This window comes from Nilaparvata lugens, chromosome 9, assembly GCF_014356525.2.
Source record: "Nilaparvata lugens isolate BPH chromosome 9, ASM1435652v1, whole genome shotgun sequence".
Lineage (NCBI taxonomy): Eukaryota > Metazoa > Arthropoda > Insecta > Hemiptera > Delphacidae > Nilaparvata > Nilaparvata lugens.
The window spans coordinates 5,392,029-5,405,395 of NC_052512.1; the positions used below are offsets into that span (position 1 = coordinate 5,392,029).

Sequence of the window (13,367 nt, forward strand, 5' to 3'; positions counted from 1 at the left end):
CCTGTTCTAGTGTGGGAAGCATCAATTCTCCTACCTTCAGAGACAAATTTGAAATCGTTTTTGGAATAGATTGGTTCACCATATTTTAAAATGTCCCTAACAAGCTTGATTATTATACGAAGCATTCTCTGATCAGGTATCTTTAAAGTTGAACTGTCAATATGGACTTGAGTGATTCGTTCATGGCGTTGGAGAGAGTAAACAAACCTGAGGCAATAGTTTTGACATCGCTGATGTTTATCGTTTAAGGTTACTTGCATATCATTGACCACATAATTACAATACATAAGATGTGGGAATATGAGCGATTTGACTAGTAACAATCTAATTTTTCTGGGAAGAATATCTTGCATCTTCTTCAATGAATGCCTATGTATTGAGTAATGCCTAAGTATGAGAGACTACGAGCGTCACACAGCTTCACGGGAAAGAACTACGAGGACTATCGGCTTGAGATAACAGAAAAAGTTGCGACATAAACGTCCTATACCATGGGATATCTACTTACGCTATTGTTCCTCTATGGCTCTAGACCTTGAACAGCTGGAGTCAGAAAATTGGCTTATCAAAACGTGGCGTAGTCGCAGTTTTTATTCTCTCATTTCTATAACTGGAAACGTTTTTCCATGACGAAATTAAACACTCCTAAACAATTCAAAATAGCTGGAACTTTACACTATTTCTCTCCATTTCATTTTGTTTTCAATTTTCTAGTTTTTCGAGATTTAATTTGAACGTGCTCTGAGAATACACCCCGTTTTGGAAAGCCAATTTTCTGACTCCAGCTGTTCAAAGTCTAGAACTTAGCTAAATCCTGAGCTCGGAAACCAGCGCTTAGTGTTATTCACGATTAGATCAATTAGTATTGTAATGGATTGGGTCTTTAGATGGATGGCAGGAGGTGAGTATTTTTTAGTAAACACACAGAGGTGTCAGGAGGAAGAGGCTTCAAGATCATTCTAGATCATTGCCGTGAGTTCATCTTGGTGCAGGGGGACGTGACCAATGACAATCGCGTTCCAGAACCTTCGAATCACTTTGATTGGTTGCTTATACAGTTTGTTATTCTTTGCGAATTATATTTAAACAAAATTCATATTAGTTGTGATAATTCTGTGTCATCGATTAGGTAGTGATCAGTTTATAGTTGTATCTAGTTTACCTCCGTGTGTTATAGTGGTGTAAGAAATAAATCTAATCAGTATATAAGTGTTTTATTGACCGAGCGAAGTGAGGTCTAAGATTCAAGTCGACGGTTTGGCATTTCTCTTAGAATATAGAATCCTTATGGAATTATTCATCATGAATCAGATGTCCAGTGGACTATAATACTACCCGTTCAAAAACATCAAACATCTTGAAAATGTATCTTTCCATCAACGTTAGTAGACAGTTGTCCACAAACTATGTCTTTCCATAAGCTGAGCCCATGATTCAAGTTTGGAGTTATTGATAGAAACCATTTTTTTTCACATTTTTCTTTTTCAATCTGATTATTAAAATTGCAACAAATATTATTGAAAAGAAATTGATTTCTAGAATCATGAAAAGTGAGAAATGAAGGTTGTAGGAAATCAGCATTATGGTAGTTTATTTTTTTAATTTCAACACACCGATTTTCCGCCAATACGACAACACAGAATGTTTTCTGATGGTTTGATTGGATTGGCGTATCGACGGCAGCAAGACCTGATAACAGCGCTCACACTCACATTCCGGGACGACACGTCACGGTACGATAGGACAGAAAGCTCTATGTTTATTTAGGATTTTTTCAAGACATTTCTAATTGATAAATTATTTATTAATTTTTGAGAAAACATAACAACAGGTCAATGTAACTTACTGAGCGCGAGGTATACTATACTGTTCACAGAACTACTAGTGATAATAATAATACTTAAAATAATTCATAAGAAATTCTGACAGTTCAGACTCACCGTATTTCAAAGGTGTGTAGTATCCAGCGTCCAGATATTTTATCTCAACTATTTCAGTACATGTTTGGGAGTCGATCATTCCCAGCATTATTGTAACGCCGTCGTAGTAGGTCACTTCTTTGATGCTATTGCAATGGTGTGGTTTGACGTGGAAGTGATTCAAAACCCTCAAAAACTGGAAGAGAAAAACAATTCATTGTTTTTACGCATCCTCAGAAAGGCTTCGTGGACTTTCATACGTAAGCTATAGCACTACCTCCGTAAACAAAGCCGTACGCTCAACTCACACTTACGCGACTCAGGTCAAGAAGAGACTCGACTCTAGTGGAGAGCATGTGTTTCCAAATGGTGACACTCAGACCAGTCGACTCTAGTCTTCGCGACGTCACTATTTGAAACACATGCTCTCGACTAGAGTTGAGTCTCTTCTCGAACTGAGTCGCGTAGGTGTGAGTTCAGCCAATACCTATAAGTAATAGTAGGTATTGGTTGAGCTGTAGTGCATTCGTGTGACGTCAGCACAGGTAGGGCTCCTACACCAATAAAGATTCGTTGATGGCAGCTGATCTATATCATCTTCAGTGAGGTCCATATTATAATGACAGTGTTTGATTAGCAATGGTATTGCTATCCTTGTCTATCATTCAACAAAGTGGATAGCACTATCTCTTTCTCGCTTTGCTCTGTTGCTAGATCATCTTTCAACAATGTAGAATTAATAAAATTGCTTAACTAAATATTTCATCGTAATCATTGGAATTTTGTCTACGGCCAGGACGTGGTATGTGGCCAATGGACTGAAATTGAATGAAGATAAAACTGAGATATTGTTTTTCTCCCTCAAAGACAAGTTAAGTAATGGCCTGATTAAACCGGTCAAACTTCTTGGAATTTATATGGACTACAAGCTGAACTGGGACACACATATTGAGCACCTTTCAAAAAAATTATCTCGAATAGTCTATTTATTGAGAAAACTGAGAGGCTGCGTGAATTTGGACTCATATTGACCTATTTTGGGCTTTTCCACTCTCATTTGAGTTATGGTGTGAGACTATGGGGTAATTCCGTCCATGCTAAAACAGTGTTCTTATGGCAAAAAAAGGCTCTTAGAGCTATCCTAGGACTAACACAGCGAGATTCATGCAGGCCACATTTCCCTAATTTGGGTATACTAACCCTTCCATCTCTCTTCATTTATTCCAATTTAATTCACGTCAACGAAAACTCAGAAAAATTTTCATTCATGGAGATTACCATGCATATAATACCAGGAACAGTACGAACATTGTAGCACCACAAATAAGACTCACTAAAACTATGAGAAGCCATACTTTCCAACAGTGCATATTGTACAATAAACTGCCTCCAACAACCAGGAATCTGCCTCCAAACAAATTTAAGAAAATTGTATACAGTTATCTGAAAAATAATGCCTTTTACTCACTTGAGGAATACCTGAATACCTGAATACCTGAATTGAATGTATTTTATGTAATGTAGATAATTATGCTTTATCTGTTCAATTTGTATCGATTTTCTGTTCAATTGTGTGTAGCCTACTTTTAAAATGTATATAATTATTATTATGACTTGCCTAATGCTATAATTGTGGCCTGATGGTTAATGAAACGAATCTTGAATCTTGAATCTTGGAATTATTGGAAAATATAATTTCTTGGTTAAATATAATTGATTATTTTAAACTAGAATAAACAGTCAAATATTACATCAATAGACATGTGTCTGCTACCGTTCATAGAAGGCATTGACAAGACAGAGGTCAGAGGATCGGCAACGTTGCTCTGCCATCTTTCACTATTTAAACTAGAATGAACAGTTCATATTACATCAATAAACCTGTATCAGCTACCATCTATAGAAGGCATTGACAAGACAGAGGATCGGCAACTTTGCTCTGCCTTCTTTCACTATTTAAACTAGAATGAACAGTTAATATTACATCAATAAACCTGTATCAGCTACCATCTATAGAAGGCATTGACAAGGTTGATTGATTGATTGATTGAGTACTTTATTTCATGTAGATTACAACAATATATACTGGCTTATACACTTATATACAATACAGCAAAATTATAGATGAATTTACATAATATAGACTAAGAAAATTATTATTGAACTGTATATGATATGAAAAAGCAATTTGGAATGACTATAGATAGTATTGTTATGCATCTACATAAATTGGCGGAGCTTTGGACATATCAATGTCTATTCTTCGGAGAGAGTATTCAAAATATCGTTTCCACTAACTCTCTACCGGAGAGAAGACAGAGGTTCGGCGACGTTGCTCTGCCATCTTTCACTATTTAAACGGGAATGAACAGTTAATATTACATAAATAAACCTGTATCAGCTATCGTCTATAGAGGGCACTGACAAGACAGAGGTTCGGCAACGTTGCTCTGCCATTTTTCCCCACTGCCATTATAACGTGAACCTCACTATAGTAAATAATATCATGTTTTTGAGCATGTTAAACGAATTTCAGCTGATAGGCTGTGTTGTGCCATGAAGATGCTGTTTAACCTTCCGGCAGTCGCACTGTTGTAAAAAGTACAACAGTGTCAGTTTTTTTTGCTGCACAAAACTATTGAATGGGGTGGTGTCAGTGAATGAGTCACCTATGCATTCCAAAACTTCCCGGGAGGTTAAGCTCTTTACCAATTTATTTGTTTCTGGTTCTGCTAAAAAGACGTAACTTCAAGAAGCTCCTTGCGTATCTTTTCAGATGCAACACGTTTCTTTCGAAAAGATACAAAAGTGCATTTGTTGCTTATGGAAAGATACGTTTTCAAAAATGCAGGATGTTTTTGAACGGGTAGTATTGAAGTCCAGTGGCCCTTCGCCGCTAGGCAAAACTACAAGACACGGACTGTAAGTCCATGATTGAATTGAACTCGGACTGAAGTCCCTGATCGCTTCATAGGATAATAATTGACCGAGCGAAGTGAGGTCTAAGATTCAAGTCGACGATTTGGCAGTTCTCTTAATGTTTAAATGTTTGAAAGTTAAAATTTTTATATGTTGCGCATTTACGGCGAAACGCGGTAATAGATTTTCATGAAATTTGACAGATATGTTCCTTTTTAAATTGTGCGTCGACGTATAATACAAGGTTTTTGAAATTTTGAATTTCAAGGGAAATATGAAAGGGAAAGGAGCCTCCTTCATACGCCAATATTAGAGTGGAAATAAGACTATAGAATTAGGCTAGCTTCACACGCTTTCGGTTTCATTCAATTCGGTTCGTTTTCGGTTCGGTTCGGTTCGTTACTGAAAACGAGTGAGGCTTTCATACATGTCAGGTTTTAATTCGTACGGTTCTAATTTGCCTAGGTATTTTCTTCTCAAACACAGCTGTTTTTTCACAGCTGGATTTTCACAGTTCATGCTGGTATATTTAAATATAACAGCTGGTGTTAAATTGTAAGATGTTATTTCTTGAACAACAACATTTTAAAGTTAATTGAAAATTGTGAATTATTTGAATAGTTTCTTTTTGATTATGTTAATTTTGGATGCTCAGAGAGATTATTTTTAAATAATGGAAAATTTGTTCCCTGTTTTGACACATGGTATATAAACTTCATCTCTTCTCTGCATTGATGAAATCATGTAATATTCGTGGAAGAATAAAAAAGAATAGAAAAAAAAATTCTCCCCAAGTTTCAATTTATATCTTTCATATTTTTTCAGCAAACTATTCATTGAGAAGAAAAATGTACCTATGAACTAACAGAAATGAATTGACAATATGATTTTGACTTGGAAAATTTTGAAACAGATAATCACGATATCAGTTTTAAATAAAAACAAAAAAGGCAAGCGTGTGTAAAAGACTTTGTTTTTTCCTGTTTCCCTAGCAACAGATTCTAATACTAGTAGTTCTGTAAACAGTAGACCTCACGCAGTATTCTTATCCACAAGTACCTGGTTGAAACTATAGACCTTATGGAAATACAGCAATAAACTGGCTTTTCTACACATCTGTATAATCACTTCTCAGCTGATTCATGATGAATAATTCTATAGTCTGATTTTTACTCTAATATTGGCGTATGAAGGAGGCTCCTTTTTCTTTTTATATTATCCTTGAAATGCAAAATTTCCTAAAACCTTGTATATAAGTCGACGCGCAATTAAAAAAGTGAACATACCTGTCAAATTTCATGGAAATCTATTACCGCGTTTCGCCGTAAATGCGCAACATATAAACATTTAAACATTTAAACATTAAGAGAAATGCCAAACCTTCGACTTGAATCTTAGAACTCACTTCGCTCGGTCAATGATGAAACATATTCGTGTCGAGGGAGCGTTCGGTGCTATGCGGTTTCTATTCGGTACCGAATTCAAACTGAATCATCGTTTCACACTTATCGGAATTTTCCGAAAACGAACCGAACCGAAAGTGTGTGAAAGTAGCCTCTCGCTAGCAAAGAATTGAAACCTGATGGAATTTATTAGAGTCAAGTGGGCGTTCGTTTCTATGCGGTTGCTATTTGGTACCGAATTCAAACTGAATCATCGTTTCACACTTATCAGAATTTGCCGAAAACAGAACGAACCGAACCGAAAGTGTGTGAAAGTAGCCTCTCGCTAGCAACGAATTAAAACCTGATGAAATTTATTAGTCAAGTGGGCGTTCTGTTCTATGCGGTTTCTATTCGGTACCAAATTCAAACCGAACTACCGATTCACACTTATCGGAATTTGCCGGAAACGAACCGAAAACGAAACGAACCGAATGAATGTGAAACTAGCCTTATTCATCATAAATCAGCTGACAAGTGGTTACACAGATGTGTGGAGAAGCCTGTATTTCCATAAGGTCTATATTTTCAATCAGGTACTTGTGGATGAGAATACTGCGTTAGTTCTACTGTTCACAGAACTATTAGTAGTAATGATAATAACTATTCTGATATAGCTTATCAATGACTATTTTAGGAATAAATTTGATCAAAATCATTAGAGCCGTTTTCGAGAAAATCGCGAAAAACCCTGTTTTTGACAACATTTTTGCCATCTTGGATTGCATTGAACCTCAAGTTCCAAATTTCAAGTCATTCCATTAATTGGGGGATGAGATCATACACACACACACACATACAGACCAATACCCAAAAACCACTTTTTTGGACTCGGGGGACCTTGAAACGTATAGAAATTTAGAAATTGGGGTACCTTGATTTTTTTTCGGAAAGCAATACTTTCCTTACCTACGGTAATAGGGCAAGGAAAGTGGAGAAGTGGTTTGGGATAGTCCACGCAACCACAGTATACATACAGTATGGAAACTTGGCTAGTACCCTGGCGCAAAAACCCGCCATCTTGTTAGGAAGCGCCGCATTGTAATAGTATTGATGGGAGGTTCGGATCACTCTAATGATCCGGATCAATTGATCTCGTTCACTGCCACGAGCCAATCAGAAGACCAGGATTGGAACTTCCTAAGGTCACGTGACGTGTCTTGTATTTGTGCCATGTAAAAAGGCGGTTAGATAGGAGTTTTATTGACGGTTTCCATTCTGTACCTATTCTGTGACGCAACCCCTCAGAACAGTGTGTTCTAGGTGAAAGGATGATTGCATGGTCTTACCTTTAGTTCTGGTTCCCCACACTCCCAGACCTCCTGCTTGATGATCTCGAAATATTCGTCGAATAATTGCTGATTGTGTAACTTTTCTTGACCAGGCTCCTGAATCAGATTCTTTATTTTTGTTCGAAATGAAGCAGCAAATCTTCCTTCATCAATGGTCTCCCTCTTCCTACATCTGTAAAAACATATTAATAATGTAATTCACTTCATTGATCAATTGATGAAATTCACTTGAACTGTCAGGATTCCCTATGAGCGACATTGATGGTTCCCCATCAACCAATTCTGACAGTCTGAAATAGTTTAGCTAAAATTGTCGTCATTTATTACATATCTACCAATTTATTATGAGCGAACAGAAAACAATGAATAACTAAAATACAACGAATAAATAAAACAATGAATAAGAAGAAGAAGAAGAAGAAGAAGAAGAAGAAGAAGAAGAAGAAGAAGAAGAAGACGAAGAAGAAGAAGAAGAAGAAGAAGAGAAGAGAAGAAGAAGAAGAAGAAGAAGAAGAAGAGAGAAGAAGAAGAGAAGAAGAAGAAGAAGAAGAAGAAGAAGAAGAAGAAGAAGAAGAAGAAGAAGAGAAGAAGAAGAGAAGAAGAAGAAGAAGAAGAAGAAGAAGAGAGAAGAAGAAGAAGAAGTAGAAGAAGAAGAAGAAGAAGAAGAAGAAGAAGAAGACTTCAGCAGTAGTATTTCTGAAATAACTGATAAATCGGAAAATTTTAAATGAGTTCATTTGCCTTACGTTTTCACATCATGACTGCTAAAAATGACTTTCTTCCATTTGTTGCCAATTTGCAGTGATACTGTGCCAGACTCATCCAATACTGAGTTATATGTCCAGTCCTGATACGCTCGGTACTCAATTTCTCTGGTGATGGGAACCACATTCCTGTTTCAACAGCAACAAAAATCCAATGTTCATCAGGATGCACAAATCGAGAAGGCTGTGTAGTCATGCATTTTTTTTATCATTGATTTTCAATTGTTAGGTTAGCTTGGATTGTGTCATACATGACATAAAAACCCATTCAATTTTTGAAATATAATTTTGTGAATTGGAAATCTGGTCACGGATTCAATTATTAACGGCCGGTTTCCGAGCTCGGGATTGAGCTAAGTCCTAGACTGTAAATGGCTGGAGTCAGAATAGTATATTTCGCACCTAGGGTCGAAAATGAGACTTTTCCGGCTCGAAATCGGGTTTCAAGTCCGAGGCCGTAGGCCGAGGACTAGAAAAGATTGAGAGCCGGAAAAACATTTTTGCCCATGGTGCTTACGCTATTTTTCGCCACACAGAAAAATAAAACAATACACATATATGAGAATAATTGTTTATTAGGCACTCCCAAAAGCAAAACTTGAAGGTCATAGCTCTAGCAAATCTGAGGTTATCTGAATATCAGGAAACTGTCCAAGTATTTTTATTTTTTATTCTTATTTGTCTAAATAACCTCAAATATTATGTTCAATAATTAGGTGGGAGGTTGATTTTATACTTTTTTATTCTTTCAAATGACAATCAGATGATATTATAATAAATGTTTTGATTATTGAATAATAAACACAAGTAATGAAAAGTTTTTGATCAGCTGTTTTAGCACACTTTAATTCTGGCCAATGTGAATGTCAACGTCAACAATGCTTGTTGTCATCGACTTCGGAAGTTCAGGTTAAAAGTTCTATCCTTCTCTGAAAATCGAATTTGAATAGTTTTAAAATATTTATATCTTATCTGTATTTCATTCACCCAAATAAAATTATAGTATATTATTGCAGAATACTTTATTCAATTCTAGAAGCATAAACTGACTCCGTTACATAAACTATTTGTAAAAATCTGGTGTGGTACACTCACACAACTTTCCTTGCTCATATTCGAAACTACGATCAGACTTTTGTATGTGTGTATATATAATTGTTTTCAGAGTACTTTTTCCTTTCTGTAAATTGTGAAACTCAATGATTTTTTTAGTCGTCATTTTTTTAAAGTCGTCAAAACAGCTGTTCTACAGATGAAATATCTCGACTATGTGTTCTTTTTATGAACTGCTCTACCTACCTACCTCATGCACGAGTAGGAGGTTACAAAGTCCATTTCTCAAGGATGGGGTGGACCCCCCATTGGTTTCCCAGAAAGGAGACTCATGCTAGTTAATAGAGCTGATAAATAACTATATAGAGTATGAATTTGAAAAAAATCGGTCAAGTTATTTTGAAAAAATCGTGAAAAACATGGTTTTTTAGTAATTATCCGCCATTTTTCTCAAGAATATTACGGAGCTCCTGCAATTTTCCAAGGAAAAAAACTCATGTCATTTGATAGGACTTATGAATAGCTACCCATGGCTTGAATTTGAAGAAAATCTTTAGAGCCGTTTTCGAGAAAACCGTGAAAAACCTGGTTTTTGGTCATTATCCGCCATTTTTCTCAAGAATATTACGGAGCTCATGGAATTTTCCCAGAAATGAGACTCATGCCAGTTGATAGTGCTTATGAATATCTATCCATGGTATGAATTTGAAGTAAATCGTTAGAGCAGTTTACGAGAAAACGGTGAAAAACATGGATTTTTAGTCATTATCCGCCATTTTTCTCAAGAATATTACGGAGCTCCTGAAATTTTCCCAGAAATGAAACTTATGCCAGTTGATAGGGCTTAAAAATAGCTATCCATGGTATGAATTTGAAGAAAATAGTTGGAGCCGTTTTCGAGAAAACCGTGAAAAACATGGTTTTTTAGTCATTATCCGCCATTTTTCTCAAGAATATTACGGAGCTCCTGAAATTTTCCCAGAAATGAGACTTATGCTAGTTGATAGAGCTTAAAAATAGCTATCCATGATATGAATTTGAAGAGAATCGTTAGAGCCATTTTCGAGAAAAACGTGAAAAACATGGTTTTTTAGTAATTATCCGCCATTTTTTCCGTCATCTTGAATTGAATTTTATTGAATTTCTTATTGTCGGGTCCTCATGGTATCGGGACCTTAAGTTTAAAATTTCAAGTCGATCGGTTAATTAGGAATGGAGTTATCGTGTTCACACACATACACACACACACACACATACACACACACACACATACACACATACACACACACAGACCAATACCAAAAAATCATGTTTTTGGACTCGGGGGACCTTGAAACGTATAGAAAACTTGAAATTGGGGAACCTTAACTTTTTTTGGAAAGCAATACTTTCCTTACCTATGGTAGTAGGGCAAGGAAAGTAAAAACGTTCAGCACCATGGATATTGCTCAAGTAGTTCCAAAATTATCCACCAGGTTTCGTGATAAACGTTCAAACGCAGTACAATTAAACGCAAGTTTGAGGTTAGAATTATACTCTGAAAATTGAATTTGAATAGTTTATAATATCTTATTTGTATTTCATTTATCCAAATAGAATGATAGTATCTTGATGCAAAATATATATATATAATAGGATTTTACAGTGATTCACCGTCTTCCTTCTTTTAGTCGAGACCTCCATCTTTGCCTATCCTCCCATTCACCATCCCTTAAATTCCTGGCCTCCATAGCCTCATCCACCTCATTTCTCCATGATCTTTTAGGTCTTCCTCTTTTCCTTCGCCCAATTGGACTCCAATCAGTCACCATCCCTATCCATTTGCTAGCACTCGCCCTTCTAGCATGGCCATACCACATCAACCTTTTATCCTCAATCAACTTTATAATATCCCATTTCACTTTCATTCTCCTTCTTATCTCCTCGTTTCTCACTCTGTCCATTCTGGTAAGCCCGCAGCATCTCCTCCAGTAATCCATCTCAACAGCTCTTATCTTATCTCTTGCTCTCTTGTTTGTCACCCAAACCTCTGCCCCATACGTCATTATACTTCTGACGATTGCATTGAATATTCTATGTTTATTTTTCCTATGAATATCCTTACTCCATATGATTGGGTGCAACTGTCGAATACAACTCCTGGTTTGGGCCAACCTAATCTTCATCTCCTCGTCTGTATCACCATTTTTCATGATGGTAAATCCAAGGTATTTAAATTTATCTCTCCCTTTTATCACGGTGTTACAGTCAATGGTCAAATCCGGTGTGTCATCACTATTCGTTTGTAAATACTCCGTCTTGACCAGGCTCCTGAATCAGATTCTTTATTTTTGTTCGAAATGAAGCAGCAAATCTTCCTTCATCAATGGTCTCCCTCTTCCTACATCTGTAAAAACATATTAATAATGTAATTCACTTCATTGATCAATTGATGAAATTCACTTGGAACTGTCAGGATTCCCTATGAGCGACATTGATGGTTCCCCATCAACCAATTCTGACAGTCTGAAATAGTTTAGCTAAAATTGTAGTCATTTATTACATATCTACCAATTTATTATGAGCGAACAGAAAACAATGAATAACTAAAATACAACGAATAAATAAAACAATGAATAAGAAGAAGAAGAAGAAAAGAAGAAGAAGAAGAAGAAGAAGAAGAAGAAGAAGAAGAAGAAGAGAAGAAGGAGGAGAAGAAGAGAAGAAGAAGAAGAAGAAGAAGAAGAAGAAGAAGAAGAAGAAGAAGAAGAAGAAGAAGAAGAAGAAGAAGAAGAAGAAGAAGAAGAAGAGAAGAAGAAGAAGAAGAAGAAGAAGAAGACTTCAGCAGTAGTATTTCTGAAATAACTGATAAATCGGAAAATTTTAAATGAGTTCATTTGCCTTACGTTTTCACATCATGACTGCTAAAAATGACTTTCTTCCATTTGTTGCCAATTTGCAGTGATACTGTGCCAGACTCATCCAATACTGAGTTATATGTCCAGTCCTGATACGCTCGGTACTCAATGTCTCTGGTGATGGGAACCACATTCCTGTTTCAACAGCAACAAAAATCCAATGTTCATCAGGATGCACAAATCGAGAAGGCTGTGTAGTCATGCATTTTTTTTATCATTGATTTTCAATTGTTAGGTTAGGTTGGATTGTGTCATACATGACATAAAAACCCATTCAATTTTTGAAATATTATTTTGTGAATTGGAAATCTGGTCACGGATTCAATTATTAACGGCCGGTTTCCGAGCTCGGGATTAAGCTAAGTCCTAGACTGTAAATGGCTGGAGTCAGAATAGTATATTTCGCACCTAGGGCCGAAAACGAGACTTTTCCGACTCGAAATCGGGTTTCAAGTCCGAGGCCGTAGGCCGAGGACTAGAAAAGATTGAGAGCCGGAAAAACATTTTTGCCCATGGTGCTTACGCTATTTTTCGCCACACAGAAAAATGAAACAATACACATATATGAGAATAATTGTTTATTAGGCACTCCCAAAAGCAAAACTGGAAGGTCATAGCTCTAGCAAATCTGAGGTTATCTGAATATCAGGAAACTGTCCAAGTATTTTTATTTTTTATTCTGATTTGTCTAAATAACCTAAAATATTATGTTCAATAATTAGGTGGGAGGTTGATTTTATACTTTTTTATTCCTTCAAATGACAATCAGATGATATTATAATAAATGTTTTGATTATTGAATAATAAACACAAATAATGAAAAGTTTTTGATCAGCTGTTTTTGCACACTTGAAATTTGGCCAATCTGAATGTCAACATCGACAATGCTTGTTGACATCGACTTCGGAAGTTTAGGTTAAACGTTCTATCCTACTCTGAAAATCGAATTTGAATAGTTTTTAAATATTTATATCTTAACTGTATTTCATTCATCCAAATAAAATTATAGTATATTATTGCAGAATACTTTATTCAATTCTAAAAGCATAAACTGATTCCGTTACATAAACTATTTGTAAAA

At 36.0% G+C, this 13,367-nt stretch overlaps 1 protein-coding gene across 1 annotated transcript in view; it reads right to left on the bottom strand.

Annotated features, from left to right (window-relative positions):
* Positions 1-13,367, bottom strand: part of LOC111055435 — a 324,213-nt gene that overhangs the window by 116,805 nt on the left and 194,041 nt on the right. Inside the window, exons 18-20 of the mRNA XM_039435440.1 lie at positions 12,275-12,421; positions 7,570-7,744; positions 1,941-2,115 (exon numbers count right to left, since the gene is read on the bottom strand). Coding sequence (XP_039291374.1) covers positions 1,941-2,115; positions 7,570-7,744; positions 12,275-12,421 — 497 coding nt within the window. The remainder of the gene's footprint in view (positions 1-1,940; positions 2,116-7,569; positions 7,745-12,274; positions 12,422-13,367) is intronic.